This window comes from Melozone crissalis, unplaced genomic scaffold (genome assembly GCF_028551555.1).
Source record: "Melozone crissalis strain CALT ecotype California unplaced genomic scaffold, PUWL_Pcris_2 ptg000014l_1, whole genome shotgun sequence".
NCBI lineage: Eukaryota > Metazoa > Chordata > Aves > Passeriformes > Passerellidae > Melozone > Melozone crissalis.
The window spans coordinates 7756307-7773033 of NW_026535792.1; the positions used below are offsets into that span (position 1 = coordinate 7756307).

The window sequence follows — 16727 nt, forward strand, 5'->3', positions numbered from 1 at the left end:
GAGATTTGTTATGGGAGTGCTGATGTGTTCTCAAGGGCTGGTTAACACAGCAGGGGTAAGCAATTAATTACTGTCTTTCAGGTACATTCCACCCCTCATCTGGGGAAAGAGTGGACATATCCAGACAGCTCTTTATGGAAAAATGGGGAGAGTGAGATCACCACATCCAAATGGACACCGAAAGTACCTGACCATGCCAGATGGAGCAACAGCCACCTTTGATCTCTTTGAGCCACGCTCTGAGCACTGCACTGGAGGTCAGTCCAACAGCTGCTGCCTGCACCTAGCTGCTGACCTTGATTGTGTGCTCTGTCCCTCCTCTACAGATGCCCATGGCTCCCATTTGGCCCTCAGAAAAAGCAGATTTCTCTTTTTAAACTGTCAGTGTTGAGATCTTCATGGTACAGTGCTGCACTAGGACAGTTAGTGTTATCTTTATTGCTGTGAGCAGTGCTTTTCTAATGAGATAAAAATTCAGTGGCTAGAGCTGGTAATGTTGGAGCTTTGCACAAGAGAGTTACAGTTAATTTGAAGTGCATATGATAATCCTGAATGTAATTTACTGTGCTTACTTGAATTACAGCAATTACTTTCTTGGTTGATGAAATGATATCTTGTTAAACTAGTGAACAGTGTCAGCAGATCAAATATCATTAGATTAGCCACAAAGTAGATGATGGTTAATGTCAGCTGATCAGAATGTCTGTGCTTAGCAGAGCTGCATTTGGAAAATCTGCATTACACCCAGCTCTAGAGGGGAAATGAGGGGGAAATAGCATAACCAATCTCCTTGGAGTGCTGGGCTCCGCAGCTTCCACACACGTTGCAGTCACAACAGGCTGTCAGAAGGCAGAACATGTGTAGCATCAAAAATGTCCTTCAGACAGAAGAATGTACTCTGGGTCTCTAAGCAGTGCCTGGAGAACTGTTTGCACAGCTTTCCCTGAAGCTAAAAACAGTTCATCTCCCATAGCATGAATGACTTTTTCCCATCTAAAGCACTAGAGCTGCTGGTCTCCTGTCCCATTTGGGATTTTTGGCAGACTAGTAGGAATTCTAGCTTGCTTGTGGTGGGTGGTTTCCCATGGATCTGAAATGGAAACCTTCTGACTCTCTTAATTTGCATGAAGTGACATTTGCTCAACTTCCCTCTCTCTCTGAGCACAGAGGATGTCACAATGGTGATCTGCCCAGGGATTGCCAACCACAGTGAGAAGCAGTACATCCGCACCTTTGTTGACTATGCCCAGAAAAATGGCTACAGATGTGCTGTGCTCAATCACCTGGGAGCCCTGCCAAACATTGAGCTCACTTCACCACGGATGTTTACCTATGGTAGGTACTTTGTTGCACCTGGGGAATTTATTTTCAGGCTCACGGAGCTTCTAGGGATTGATCAGCCTCCTTCAGAATAACACAACTGCTGTACCCCAGTGGGGGTAAAACAGTTTTGTACTGTTTCTTAAGAACTAAACTGAACTTAGATGGTAGGAAGAGAGGAGGCTAATACTAAATTCACTTTTGTCTCTTCTGCTAGCTATTACACATGTATTCTCATCAAGGAGGCAGATTTTTGTAAGAAAACTTTTGGAGAAAAAAGCCCTTTTGTGCCTACCCGGAGCCTGTTCAAATGATTTTAGAGATACTGAATTTGCCAGTTTGATGGAATGTGAAACAAACATGTCTCTGAAGGATAAATGCCACTCTTGAGGCTTTGTAAAATACAACCTGAGAGGAGTTTGTACCAGCCTATCCAGAAAGTACATTTATATCTTAGGGGGTTCATGTGAGGATTTGCTCTTGGATGTTACACAAGTCAACAACAGCAAGAATTGAGGAGTGTGACAATAAAACTGCAGAATTGGGTAGTGCTTAACTGCCATGATTATGGCTCTCACCTTGAGTATAAGGAAGTCTTTCTTAACCTGGAAATTAAAAGGAATAAATGATCTGAAACTGTGTGAAGGGTGACTCCAGCCTTAATTGCCCTTTTGGTGAGTAATGTGATCCTTGTAGAATGGGGCTTCTTTGCCTGTGACCTAATCTGCTTGTTCCTGAGCTCTCTTGAGCCCTCATCTCCCTCTTTGCTCTAAGTATCTATAGGTCAATTCTGTGTTTAGCAGACTTTAGGCTTTATTTTTTAAAGTTAGCTGCACTACTGCTTAGATTTTGGATTAACTGAATAGTTATCTTGAACAGTTAAACTGTCAAAACAGAAATACTGTGCTTTGAGATGCCAAGGTCTGGCAGGCAAATAATAATGCTTTGTTGCTTGTTTTAGAATTATTAAGTATACTCCTCTTTGGGAAACACTTCAGGAATACCAAATACCCTCATTTGTAGTGAGGTCCTGGGCTGTTATGGCTGCAACACTACCATGTCTTGAAAACTAAATTTTAATGTTAAAGCAATTGCTGTTTTGATAGAAGTTAAGAGTTTGCTTTCATGAAGCTTTGCTTTAGGCCTTAGGATGTTATTCTGTAGTGCATCTCTTGGGACATACCTTTCTGAGTCTTTTATAGCCTTGGAAAGGGCAAAGAATGACTAGCACTTCCTTTGAGTAAGACAGTAAATCACTTGGCAGAGTTGCTTCTTAAATAAAGTGCCAGCAAGTCCAGTAGACTTTACTCTGCCTCCTACCCAAATAACTCAGTGCCCTTTCAGCTTTGCTGTGTTCCAGGCATACTTGCTGAGGAGCAAGTAGCCTAAATTTGGGATTCGCTGAATCCCAGCCTCTATATCAAGCTTGACCTGTTGATTTTATCGTTTTGGATTTCTGAGCTGCCCTGAAATCATGAAGGTCAAACACTAAAGTACTTTGACCACTGGCTTCTTCTAGAGGAAACCAGAGCAGTGCAGAATTTATCTTGAAGATTGTTCATTAAAAATGTTCACAAGGAAGTGCCCAAACCCTGCTGAAACACTCAGACAGGAGCTTGCTGTTGCACTGAAGCAAACAAGCTCTGGTGCTCAGGGTTTACTCCAGAGCTAGGTTAAGTTGGAGTCTGTTCACTGAGGATGCTACAGATGGGGTGGGGATGCAGTGGAGCAGTGTTAGGTTAGTACAGGGTGGAATGCTGGAATCCTAGGATTTATCTCTCTGGATGAGTTCCACAGAATAGAGCTGAGTTTCTGACTCTGGACAAGAAGAAACATCGGAGTTCTATTTCTGTTGTCCATGTGATGCCTCCTGTGGTTTGCAGCCTTAAATCCAAAGGGAAGGTTAACAAGCTGCATAAACACTTGAAACCAGTGTACTAACGCCATCACTATTGCAGCTGCTGCTCCATATCTCCTTTTCCTATACTCACAAGCAGGAGAAATAGTTGAAGGTACTCACATTGTTGTATGTGTGGAGGCCTTCAAGTCTGTCAAACAGTTGGAGGATGCCAGCACTGCCAGAAACTGGATCCCTCAGTGCCTGCAGCCTGTGGGATGCAAGTGGGTGTTTGCTGACAGTGGAACAGATCTCTATAGAGACACTTAACTATTCTCTTGGTGTGGGGATACCCATGTCTTTCAGGGAGCTGCAGTATCTTTACCTTTTCACTGGCTACAAAGGATTGAATATCTGTGGTTAAACCCTTCTCCCTGATTCCAGAAATCACCTGCTTAGTCAGGCTCTGCAGCAGTCTGCTGGGAGCTCTTCCTGACAAGCCACTCCTTTCCCCTCCCCACAGCAGCGTGGATTTAGGGATCCATATCATCTTGCTTAAAAACAAAGGAGCAAACTGCATTCCAAATACCTCACTTCACTTTAGAAGTGGCAAACTGCCTCAGGAAAGTAATGATGTGTGCTGCTCTTGCATGGTAATGTCAAGCCCAGAGTTGCTGGACTCTGCTTTTTAAAGCTGTTTAAGAAACAAAGCATTTTGATTGTCACGTTAACTGTCACCATGATTTTTAAGCAACTAAATTTCATCTTGCTTTGGCATTCTGTCAGAACTAAGCATGAGCTAAGCTCCATAGGACTCACAGATGTATGAACACATGTGAATCAGAGCTGTTAAAACCTTAAGGCTGTTGAAAAGTCAGAAAGGGTAAGAAGCTGAATTCAAAGCAACTGAGGCTTCAAATGAGAATTTAAATATATTAGATGATTTTTTTAAACTTTGTTCTTCTTTTTAGGATGCACCTGGGAATTTGGTGCCATGGTGAATTACATCAAGAAGACCTACCCTCAGACCCAGCTGATTGTTGTGGGCTTCAGCCTGGGTGGAAACATAGTGTGCAAATACCTGGGAGAGAGCCAGGCCAACCAGGAGCGAGTGCTGTGCTGTGTCAGCTTGTGCCAGGGGTACAGTGCACTCAGGTGGGTCTGGAGCCTTCTCTGTGCTGCTCTCTTCTGGGAGTGCAGGAGGGAACAGATCTCTGGAAGGGCAAGGTGAAGATGGGTATTTCTCTTGCATGAACTGGTCTGACAGACTGTGTAGGATAACACCCTCCTGAAGGAGCACCTGAAGCTCTGCTGATTTGCAAGCACAAGTAAACTTTGTCAGCAGAGCAAACAGGTTTTGTGTACCTGTCCAGGTACATGCTGGCAGCTTCTGGGCTGTGCATGTGATGCTGTCTCATGGCTACGGTGAAGAGGAAGCATTCCCTGTCCTGGTGTAATTAACCAGGCAGGCTGGGCAGCCTGAGCAGCTGCTGAGCTGATGCCAGGTCTGCAAGCAATAGTTTACACTGTCTCATCACTCTGAGAAATATCCCATGGTTTGTAATAACTTGTTTGGCCTCAGTGTGCAGTTTCATCTGGCAGCTCTTACCCAGGGAGACTGGAAAGGCAGAGCACAGTCTCTGTCAGTCTGTGCTCCTCTCTTAGTGTCACTGAAACAGTGCTGGGTGATCAGGGGATGGAGAGGCACTCACAGCTGTGCTAGAGGAATGGGGAAGGTGAGGAGGGAAAGTATTACAGCCCTTAAGTCTGAAAATATTGATATTTCTCCACCTGGAAGACAAGGTTCTGGCACTTTAGGAGCTGTGATGGCTTCACTTGCATGTCCTGATGGAGGCTCCAGGCATAGAAGTGCTGCTTTAAAACTGGACTTAACTAATGCACTTTAATCTTTCCATATATGCACAGGTAATGGAGATTAAAGCACTGTAACTGGCTAAGCTACTGTTTTCAGTTTTTAGTGTCTGTATATATGGACAATTACTAAGATAAAGCTGACTCTGCAGTAATTTACTTGCAGTTTTGAGCTGTGAGACTGAAGCCAAAAGAGACTGTTGAGACTCAGGTATTTGAGTCATAATCCCTTGGGCTGATGTGAATGGTGAAACTGTAGCAGGTCTGTGAGGGGCTTGCTATGGAATTCAGCCTCACAGCCTGGTCAGGGTAGCTGGAACTCTTGATGCTGATGATGCCCTGTCTGTGTAGGGAGCAGTTTGTTATTCAGCAGCCTGAAGACACCTTTTATAAATTGGGCTCTTACGGGTAAAAGCCAAAAGCTTTTCTGGAAGCACTAAGATGTCAGTAAAAGCTTGATATGCTTGTAATATTCTTGCTATCTAATCCCTTTCGAGGTCAGATGTGACTACTGCTAAAAAAGTGTATAATCTGCTGCTAGTTCACACCCTTAAAATCTGAACAGATGCTACAGGAACAGCTGTTCTGTTTTGTTTCAAGTAAAATGTTCTTAGCTGTCCTGGGATTCTGGCATAGAGCACAGAGCATCCTTTTGAAGCCAGCTCCTTAATTGCAACCATCAGAGAGGGCTTGCAGGGATAATATCTGGCTGAGGTCCACTTGGTTCATCTTCTACAATTATGCAATATTGTATTCCTGATCTCCAAAATGCTGTTGTGAGTAATGCTATTATGCTTACATGGCAAGGACAACCTGATTAACAATTCTCCACTTGGATATTTGTGTGGAAAAACAACTCACTGGGTTTTTTCCCCCTGAGTTTAATGCACCCCATGGTGTGGGCTGTGTGGATTATTGAGCTCTTGCCTCCACCTGCTGGGTAAACATCTCCTAGCAAAGCTCCTGCCACAAAACATCTGCTCTGTATTACTGGACAGCCAGTGGGAAGGATTTCAGGTCTTGTGTCTCCCTTCCTAATACCCACATCTGCTGTAAGTGCTAATTAGCTGAAGGACCAGAGGGAAGCAACATCTACTGGGCAAAGGGCAGGAGGAGGGAGGGCCTTGTGCCCTGGTTATAGAAGTGGGAGGGAGGAGGTGTAAAGCACTTCCAGGTAGAATGGTGAAGCCACTGCCTTTCTGGGCTTGGTCTGGTACATGAAAATAGCTGGCTTCAGCCTTCAGGGCTACATGGAAGTGGATTACCCTGGTAACATAACCAGTTTAATTTACAGTTCCTTTTTTTTTTTTTAATATTGGCTTGTCCAGCATTTATTCCCCAAATAACTTTCATAAGCAGAAGAAAAAATTTTGATGAGCAAGGTGAACCAAAGATTTCAAATAGTAGAGCCTTTGCAGAGCAGCAGCAATACTAGGATCTGCCAGAACAATGAGATCTTTAATGAATTAACACAGTCTAGGGAATGTGTTCCCTGAGGCTAAACAGGGACAGGTCTCCTTATTCCTTAATCTCTGCCTGCATAGGCTTGATTCTGCTTCTTGATCTTGTGGAATGCATCTTCATCATAGCTCCAGGCTGTGGGGAGAGACCTCAGCTCTGAAACCTGGGCAGTCCTCACAGTACTGGAAGCTGCCTGTGGGGTTTTTTTTTAACGCTTGCAACTCTTCATGTTAGGAGAACTGCTGTACACCACAGGAACTGCAGGGAAATGTAGTAGCTTTAACTTCAAACATCTTGTGATAACTTAATAGGTTTGCTTGGAGAACCTTTTGTGAAGAAAGAAATGTGCATTTTCCTATCTTCTTTCATTCCCCTGCCCTGGCATAAGTGTGGTAGGTATAACCTGGCTAGACAAAAAGATAATGGATTTTTTTCTTTTTTTTTAAATCCATACTCTCCAACATGGCTAATTACAAGAAAACAGTTTGTTCTTGCCTGGTAGGGGACTTGCACGCTGTAGCTTGGAAGGTCATGCTAAATCTACAGTAGTTCTCATGGTATGTTAATGTTTAAGTGGTAGGAGAGCTTCAGTAGCTGAAGCTGCTCCCAGCATTCTTGAGTCCCTCAGTAAATGATAGTGTGTTCCCTCAGCAACAGCAAACCCTGCTAGGAGTAAAGCTCTAACCTGCCCATGACCCTGCATAGCAAAGCAGTGCTGGTGTCTGGCAGAGCTCACACAACTCTGGATGGCTTAAATTCTGTTTTAACAACAGATAAGCTGTGAAGCTCTTCTGCTTTGAGAATAGGTAAAGACTTCAACTCAGATGCCACTTGCAGCTGCAGCTAGTATTTATTCCTTCAGTTCCTGCCAATGAACTGAAACAATAATAGTATCTGTATATATTGGAAACATCTGCACAAATTGTTTCCTCTGCAGAGCTGTATTACACAATAGACAACACTGTTGAGCAACAGGTTTTAGCCCTTTCCTTGAAAGTCCCATTATGTAAATTACATTCAACCTCTGCAAAGGGATACTAAAATCCTCTTGTCAGTGTTATGGATCTTGATTGATGGCTCTTAAATGCTCTGATCAAAACTGCTAATTGTATTGTGCAAGATGAGACTGCAGATCTGTTTTCTGATACTAACAAACTTCATCAAAGTGGAAGTAATTTCCTGGAAAAGGTTAAGCTGTGGCAGAGAAGGCCTGGAGGTTTGTTTACACAGCCCCCAGGCTGCCATAAGATGTTAACAGTGTATTAATCTGATCTTTCAAGGGCTCCATTAACAGCTTTGTTTGTTCTGCTGTGTTTTTTCTAGGGCACAGGAAACCTTCATGCAGTGGGATCATTGCAGAAGATTTTATAACTTCCTCATGGCAGACAACATGAAGAAGATCATCCTTTCTCACAGGTACTGCAGTACATCACTCACACTGACAGTATTGATTGGGTCAATTGCTGTATTGGATTTGTCTGCCTGGTCCTTTAAAATAGGACTCCTGACAGGTTTAGCACAAGTTCCTTGGTAGATCTTTAGATCAACCAACAGAGAAGGTGAGCCCCTGTCAATCTCATTATAGTAAAATAGACAAACAGGCTTTGGCCATTTTGTTAGAAGGAAGACATTGTTGTCTCCTTGTGTTTTGTGGAAACTTGCTTAATGAATAAACAAGACATGCACAGGAAAACATTGCAATTAGACTTCAAAGTGGAGTGTTCTGCATCTGTTTTACTTCTAGCCAAAGAATTCCCTATTGAAGGAGCCTCTTGTTCTGCCACCTACCTGAGGTAGGACTAATCTTCCAGATCTGCTATATGGAGTTGCTGCATATCAAATAAGCAAATAGTCAAACCTGTAGCTCTGGCTTCTAGCTGTTCCTCTAGAAAGAGCATGTAGCCAGCAAAACACTTAACATTGCTGTTCCTGGAGTGCTGTAGGATCCTTGTGCTGCTCTTGCTGATCCGTTGCTCTTGCATAACAAAAGAAATTTGTGTGCTAAACAGGTGACATGCTCATGTTGGTGTTTTCCCCATCAAAAGTTCTCTGGGTGGTACTTTGCAGACAAGAAAATACCTCATCTGTATTGGAATTTGCCTGACTGAAGAGAAAGGAGGGGAATATCTTAAGGCCTATTTCATTGAAGGAGCATGTATCACTTCAGACTTCTGGTTCTTTGTTTACACTCCTGTGCAGTATGAAACACTTGTAGAAAGAGGGTGGCCAGTGTAGGATGATCCACGTAATTCATTCCAGGTTTACAAATATTTAGACAACTTGAACAAATTTGACGAGTGAAGTTAGGTAAGCTCCCATTAAAGGGTGCTTAAATTCTTAACCCACAAAAGACTGGTGCTGATTTGAAAGGAAGTGTGTTGAGCAAACTTTTTCCATAATCACTTGTGTTCTACCTTGCCCAAATCAAACCTAGCCTGCCCTGCAGCTGCCTCTCAAAGGGAATAAAAACCCCTTTCCAACTTGTGGCCTTTGTTCTGTTAGTTTGGGAAGAAGTTTGTTCTGGTAAAGAAACACATCCACCCCTGAGGGCAATAGCCAGCTATGACAAGTGTCCGTAGTAAAAGCTTTCTGCTAAGGAAATACCCTGAGTAATTTCTGTGTGTGGTAGCCTGAAGTCTGTGCTGGGGGCTTTAGAACCAGATGGTGCAGGAGATGCTGTGCCCAGCATTGCTGGTGCTCTCACCCAAACCACCCCCAGGTTTGATCTGAAGCCAAAAATCTCTCCCTCTAACATATAGCCTCAAGTCCAAATACTGTTAGTGCCCTCTGTTCTGAGAAGTTTCTTTTAAGAGGGCCCCTCATGCAATTTTTCAGTAGATAAGGAAAACATTTTTTCCTACAAACAGGCTTCTGAGGTTTGTTATGTCTTGCTGCTAAGGTAAGTGGACAAACAACTGCTCTTGCTCCCAAGGAAGCCTCATGTTTATATAACCCACTTCTAATCTTATCTTGTCAGATTTGGTAAACTCAGTTGTCCTTGAACAGGTCATGGTTTAGCTGCCTTGTGTTATTTGGATGTAATTCTTGATGTCACTCTTCCAGGCAAGCTCTTTTTGGAGATAACATGAAGAAGCCACATAGCCTGTCAGAAGCTGATCTGGGCAAGCTCTATACAGCAACATCACTTATGCAGATTGATGATAATGTTATGAGGTATGAAGGGCAATTCCCTGCTCCCCTATAGAACTCCAGGTACCTTCTCTTCCCAGTGTTGCTCTTGCATGCCCCTTGCTGTGCCTGTGGGACTCTGCTGAAGTACAGTGAACACAACTTCAAATTCTTACTTGCCTCCACATTAAGGAAAACTTAGAAGAGAGGAAAAAAAACAAACTTACTGTTCACAGTCACAGCTTCTTTAAAATCATCCAGGAGACATTTCTTTATTAGTAACACCTGAACCTGCAGCCTTCACTAAGGTAGGAAGAGGCCAAGCTCTAGCAATAAAAAAGGGGAATGTGGAAAGAAGCTCAGAACTGCTTATGGATTTCCTTAACTCTGAAAAGTCTTCTCCCCATGAAACACTTCTGCTTTGTCAATACACAATAGGGCTGGCTGAGATAATGCAACCTTTATTTGTCATACTAACACCTAATTAAGTGCTCTGCTTTAATAAGCAGTAGCCTGTTACTGCCTGTCTCTTTGACAACATCATAGCACTTTAAGTGGCAGTGTTCATACCATGGCATGTTCTGTGTCAGGCATTGACCCCTCTCCAAAATAAAGCTGCAAAGTGTTAGCTAGAAAGCTATGACACTTTTGGCAAACTGGGAGTATGGTTGGCTGCTTATAAAAAAAACATTCCTTGGGGAAATCTCCCTGCTTGTCCCCCATCACTGAGACCTTTCTAGTTTGGACCAACAGCTATGTTGTCCCTTATATAAAAAAAAGGGCACTTGAATATAGGCTTACTGAATTCTTGGTTTGCTGTGAAAAGATCAAGTAGAACCACAGTGAATTCTGGGGAACTTGTTCAATAAATCTGAGGTTTATAAGCTATGCTGGATTTGTATTTGAAAAGACTTTTAGGGAGAGATGAACAAGATCCTAACTTTCTTTCATCCACATGTACAATTAAGTGAAGTGTGGTGTTTTAAAAGAAACACTCTGAGGGCTGCTGGTCTCAGTTTGCATGTTTGACTTGCCCATGCTCTCAGAATGTTTGAGAAGGCACAGAAATCATCAAGGCATGTGCTGCCAAAGGGTTTTGCAAGGAGACTGGGTATTAAAATATTATCTATGGAAATTGAGCCATTATTTCTGTTTCTGCATGTGTCCTCACTTAAAAGTAATAGTGACATGGCTGGCACAGGTGATATTAATGACAATCTACTCTATTTCAGGAAATTCCATGGCTACAGCTCACTGAAGGAATACTATGAAGAGGAAAGTTGCCTGCATTACTTGCACAGGGTAAGCTCTTGCAGCAGGCTGTTCTTGCATTAAGGGAAAATACTCTGTGTTTCCTTTTGTGATACCTGCAGATGCCTCAGCTGGGATTTTCAGAAATAATCACCCACAGTATATTGGAGTAGAATTTCAGATCTTGCTGCCTCTAACATTGGGGCTAAATTATTTGGGTTTTTCAGTGTATATAACTCTGGTAGGTGATAGCACCCAAGAGATGGAGACAAAGCCACACATTCAGCTGACCTGCTCTGAGAGTGTGAGGATAAAGTGGGAAATGGGTGCCTGCATGGAGCCTGCACCTCCAAGGAAGAAAGGCTCACTGGATTCTACGGAGGAGACTCAGGACACTGACAGGCAGATGCTTGAGCAAAGTTTTGCCAAAGTGTAATTGAGATCAGTTCTTCCTTTTTCTACAACCAGAGAATGGAGATGTTCCAAGGGAGTTTCCTGGACTTTAACCAAGGTGTCCATAACAGAGCTGGCAATAGCTGCCTGATGTGCAAAGCAATGCAGAGTGAAAACAGGGTGTGGTTATTTCAATTCTAAAAGTGAGGACTCAGTCTGTTTGCTCTCTGCCTCTTTCTTTGAGACAAAATTAATTCTGAAATAAGATCTTAATTGAGTTATGCTAAGATACTTTTACAGTTGGTAGATTGACATTCAAATACTAACCCCTTTTTGGTTTGGTTTCTTCATTTTATATTGTGTTTCCTGATGCAGATCAATGTTCCTCTTCTGTTGGTTAATGCTGCTGATGACCCTCTTGTTCATGAGAGTCTTCTATCAATTCCAAGAGCTCTTTCAGGTATGCTGAATCAGTCTCCTCCAGCTGGGCATGTTTGTGTACCTACAGCTTGCTTCCCACATCACAATTCCTGATTTCAAAGCAGCTTGACTTGCCTCCTTACATCTGTAATGCTGTGGGAGGTGTGCTAAGCCTCTTTAAGTCACCAATTGCTAGAACTAACAAGGCTAATCCTGAGCAGGAGGAACTTCAGTCCTTTGAGGCACCTGTTGCTTGTGTTGGTAGCAGCAGGTTCCATTCCTGGATGAAAAAAGATTTCCTCACATCTCCATTGCTCACTAGGATTTAGTAGGAAGATGGGTGGTGGTGACAGTCTGGATGAAGCACACATAAACTCCCCCTTTGCTGATGAAATGGGTACAGTGCATGCATGGCTGTGTCACTTGGCACTGAACTGGGGTCTCTCCCTTGAAAGGAGTTGAGCTGTCTGTCTTCAAACAAGGAAAAAGGTAAATTATCCTTAGAAGCTCAGAAGAGGGAGCTGCTGCTGCTTCATCACACAAAGAGTGGGTGCACAGGGAGGGAAGCAGGGTTCTTTCTTTTCCTGGCCAGAGGCTGTGAGCAGAGAATTTATCCCCAGCTGCTTTCAGAGAGAAGCAAGCACAGAGTTTTTCACTGTCCATGCAACAAGATGGCTGATGCACTGTCAGAGTTTAGTGCAGCTTGACACGATGCAAACAGTCCTAGTTCCAGGGAATGTGAGTTAAAGGTGTTCATTTGTTAAAGAATGACAATTCTTACAGCAGTATTTTTTTATTATTGTTTCTATTATTATTATTATTACTGTTAGGGCCCAGTCAGCAGCATCTCTTGGGCAGCCATTGTCCTGGCAACTCAAGATGCTTTCATTGTCATCTTAAGATGTTATCCTGGAACTTTCTGCCTCTTTTTCTTTTACAGAGAAAAAGGAGAATGTCATGCATGTGCTGCCCCTTCATGGAGGCCACCTGGGATTTTTTGAGGGGTCTGTGCTGTTCCCAGAGCCTCTTACCTGGATGGATAAGCTTGTGGTGCAGTATGCCAATGCCATCTGCCAGTGGGAGAAGACAAAGCCTCACTGCTCAGATGCTGAGCAGGCTGTGTCTGGCCAGGAGTAATCGACCCAAAGACTCTGGATCACTTCAGTAAATCTCTATTTGGGAACATCTTGTTCCCTCACCTGCTGCTTCAGGTCTCCATTCTCCTTGATATTCTATGGCTGGGGTTTGATCACCATGTGTTTTTTTCCAAAATTGAGTTAAAGCAGAGGTTAACAACTGGTCAGAGCCTCTTTGGATATCCAGTCACGTGGATTTGTAATTTACTGCTCTGCTTGAAGAATTGGGTTGCCGTCTTTAGCTTGTTCCAGGGCTACTGAGCTAAAGACTGCTTGCTTTAATATAGCAGAAGTTTCACATGTCAAAATCTCTTTACCTGCTGGTCAAAAATTTGATCTGCAGCATTTGTTTAGGTGTAGATGATGGGATAACTGTGGCTCTCTTCTCTCTGGGTGCTGGAAAATCCCTGTACCAAGCCACAAGCCAGTGAGTGATTCAGCCTGTAAGGCACTACAGTGTGGCTTGGAAAAACAGGTGCTTGACTGCAAGTGTAGTGTCAGCTTTGCACCATCTCAAGGGAAACCTTTTAGTACCTAGGAATGCACTTGCACAAGTGAATCACTTTAAAAATATTCAACTTTTCCATGCTTGAGCTGTGAGTGGATTGGGGTGGCTTTATGCTGCATCTCCAAGTAGAGAAAAGCTGCAGCCTGGTAATGCCAGTTAATGTTTCTGTGTAAACATGTTCTCACTTCAGGACCTGATCAGTCACCTTCTTGTCACCTTTGCCTCTTTTGAAATACTGTTATCTTTTCAGTACTGGATTCTTTGTTTGACCTGGGTCTTTTTAAAGCTGGCTCTAGCTTCCAAATGGAAACCCATGATTAAGAATCTGCAGGATTTTTTTTCTGTGAGCTCAATTTGCTTGAAAGACTATTTAATGGAGAACTATTGTACTCTCTTAGGGATTAATTGGTGGGGGGTAGGGTGTATCTGTTTAGATTTACTCCCCTTATGTCAGGGTAAATAATATCAAAATTCCTCCCATTAGCTTTCAGAGCATCAGGTGGGTTTGAGACATGTGACTTGCCTTACAGTTGATGTGGAACTGGTGTCCCCAGCCCTGTGCAGCTGAACTGACATCTTTGCATGGCTGACTACTTCGAGATCTGTGTAATCTGTAGGATTACTGGCTCCAGTAAGACACTGGGCTCTTTCTCACTAGAATTTTTTTTTTTGACAACCAGACATCCCCTTCTAGTTTTAATGTGCAAAGTGAAGTGTGAAAGCTGTTTGCAGGAAAGCTGGCTACTCACCTGTGCTTTTCCCTCAAGTGGCAGCTATGGTCTGTGCCAAAATAGTTATTAAAGGAAAGTTGTCCCATGACAATCTGGAGACTGAAACTAGTGGTAAAAATCTTTTTTTTTTTTTTTTTTTTGCCCCTTACTGTTTGTTCTCTCAATATTGTAGAGTCTTTAATCCATCTGTAGGGTTTCTTTATCACAGTGTCAGTGAAGTTCTTTTCCTGTCACAACTTCCCTCATCAGCACTTTATTGCTTCAGCCTTGGTCTGTGTTCAGGCACTTTAATTTATAGCTTAAGGGTGAAACAAGCTGCAAGTCTTCAGGTTGGTAACAGCAAACCTGGGGAACAAGCCTCCTGGACTGCCCTGTTCCTGAACTTCAGTAGGTTGAGTAGGTGGGGTTTCATTTTAATAAAGCAATAATTAACTATTGTAGCAAAGATGCATTGTCATATCAGGAAATTCCTTTCATTTGCCTTAGGCCAAACACCTTGGCCTGTGATCCACAGTGAACTGTGGATGTCTGCACATTCTTCTAGTCAGTAAATCTGGGCTTCTTTTTTTCTTCAAAGAGAAGATGAAACTAAGTAAAGCTGCAGAAAGATTTGGCTGTGCTTGTGGCTGTTCCTTAAGAACTATTTTAGGGCATCAGTTAGCAAGGATATTCTTAGCTGATGGATATCTTGTCTCTGTGTTATGTTCTTATTCATACTGCATCACTAAAGTATGTCATAAAAGACATTTCAGTTTTTTTGCTTAAGTAGTGTTCATGTAATATTCATTGGGTATGACTTAAATATCTCCTCACTTCAGCAGAAGTGGAGTGTAAACAACACATGTACACATCAAATAGCTACAGTATAAATTTAGGTGTCTAAGTCTCCCAAAATGAGGTGAGCAACTGGACAGTTCTCAAAGCAGCAGGATCTGTAGTTTTGTCTAATCAAGTAGAGATTTTTCTTTAACCTTGGAGAGCCTTTCTGAGGAGTACTCCTTCCTACCCCACAACCCAAGCCTTCAGAAGTGCCAGTGCTGTGGACTTTCTGAAACTCTCCACTACAGAAGTACCATGGGTCTCTGTCTTGCTCCTTTGCCCTGGTTTTGCACTTGAATCTAAAACTGCTCAAATCACTTGTGACTTGACTGAGTCTGGCTTATTTGGGGAAGGACAGCTTTTGTTGTGGCTTTTTTGTGCAAGGTTTCTGGAGCTTCAGCTTAAGCCTGTAGGTGGAAGCAGTGTAAAAACAACTGTTCTCTCCATCTCAACAAATTTGATGCTTCTTTCAAAGCAAGACTTGTAGTCAGGCTTGCAGAAGTAGTCGGACTTTGTCCAGTCCTAATCTGAAATACTCTTATCTCCCAAAATAAGGCAATACTACTCTTGTTATGTGGGCGGGTGGTCTTTATTTGCCCAGTGAACCCAGCCTTACATGCAGTCTGAGTTTTTCAGTCTTAGAGGTGAAGTCTTTCATCTCTTGTCCAAACACATGAGGCTGCTGAAGTGTGCACTTGTAGATCATTGCAGCTTGGTGAATCTGACATGTGCTCTGCTTAGTTTCAAACTGGGATTAGAAAAATCATTAGGAGAGCTCTTCCATGGGTAGTCTCCTGGTAAACACACCTTCCCCATTACTGAATGTAAGTAGCACTTGAACATGAACCCTGAGGACCCTCTCAATCAGACAGCAAGTTGCAGAACAATTACTCTTTGATGGTTAGGCTGGTCCAACCATCACCTTTGCCATTTTTCTGGAGGTATCTGAAGATGGTAAATAAGCAGCTCAGACTTGCTCTGACTGAGCACAAGGAACTTGAGTTTCCACTACACGAGCTCTGCCAGCATTTTTAATTGTCCCTTTGTTCTAAATCAAGGTGTTTTCAGGTGGGTCTGGCAGTGTTGTAGTTGCACTGTAAAGGCAAACAGTGAACTTCCTTGCAATCCTTTTCCTGAGTGTTTTTCTGCAGTTCCTGTTTATGAAGGTATGGGTTACAAAGACAGGGCATTAAGTAAAAATGTTGAGAACTATTAACTCCAGTACTGAATTTAGCCAAGCTACCTGTGTGTCATCTGTCCTGGGTCTGCCACAAGTTTCTAGACCACAGCCCTTTGACACGTGGTGCCTTGCCCTTTTCCTCCTCCTCCCCTGACATCAGCATATCTAGAGACTTCAGTAACAGCTCTGTCAGAGCTTTTGGGGCTTTGCTTTTTGGTGAATGAATTTTCAGACGCTGAGGCACACCAGTGATGCACATGGCACAATTGAGTGCTGACTTAAAGGACCTTTGTGGGCAGCCCACAACCACAACTGGCTGCAGTCAGTTTCAAGGCTGAAAATAACAATGTATATAAAGCAGTGGATCACTTTCAACTCTCTGCTCCTCTAGCAGTAGGAATTGAGTCATAGAAGCAGGGTTTGCTTTACTTAATGTGTGACTTGTTATCCTGCAATCCCAAAGTTTTTGTCTGCTAACCCTCCAGCAGCATAGCTGGAGGTAAATTGCTCAAGTGGCTGCATCTCAAAGGAAAGAGCAGAGAGTACCATCTTCAGGACTTAATTGCCAGTTTAGTCACCTGGATTGCTTCCAGGTTTTTCTGGAAATGCTGTGCTTGTCTGGAGCTTAATGAAATTCTTCAATCTTTTTTTGTGAGACCAGAGCCGGCCT

The 16727-nt window shown here is 43.0% G+C and overlaps 1 protein-coding gene across 2 annotated transcripts in view; it reads left to right on the top strand.

Annotated features, from left to right (window-relative positions):
- ABHD2 (abhydrolase domain containing 2, acylglycerol lipase) overlaps positions 1-15311 on the top strand; it is a 34063-nt gene extending 18752 nt beyond the window's left edge. Inside the window, exons 4-12 of one of the 2 annotated variants that reach the window (XR_008482888.1) lie at positions 82-257; positions 1168-1335; positions 4129-4312; positions 7814-7906; positions 9554-9664; positions 10852-10921; positions 11639-11723; positions 12624-13262; positions 13295-15311. Coding sequence is in view for 1 of the 2 variants with exons in the window: in XM_054272718.1 (XP_054128693.1) it covers positions 82-257; positions 1168-1335; positions 4129-4312; positions 7814-7906; positions 9554-9664; positions 10852-10921; positions 11639-11723; positions 12624-12820 (1084 nt within the window). In the remaining variant the exon portion in view is untranslated. Of the gene's footprint in view, positions 1-81; positions 258-1167; positions 1336-4128; positions 4313-7813; positions 7907-9553; positions 9665-10851; positions 10922-11638; positions 11724-12623 lie in introns of both variants that reach the window. The other variant, XM_054272718.1, reaches the window with a different exon arrangement.
- Positions 15312-16727: the final 1416 nt, after the last annotated feature.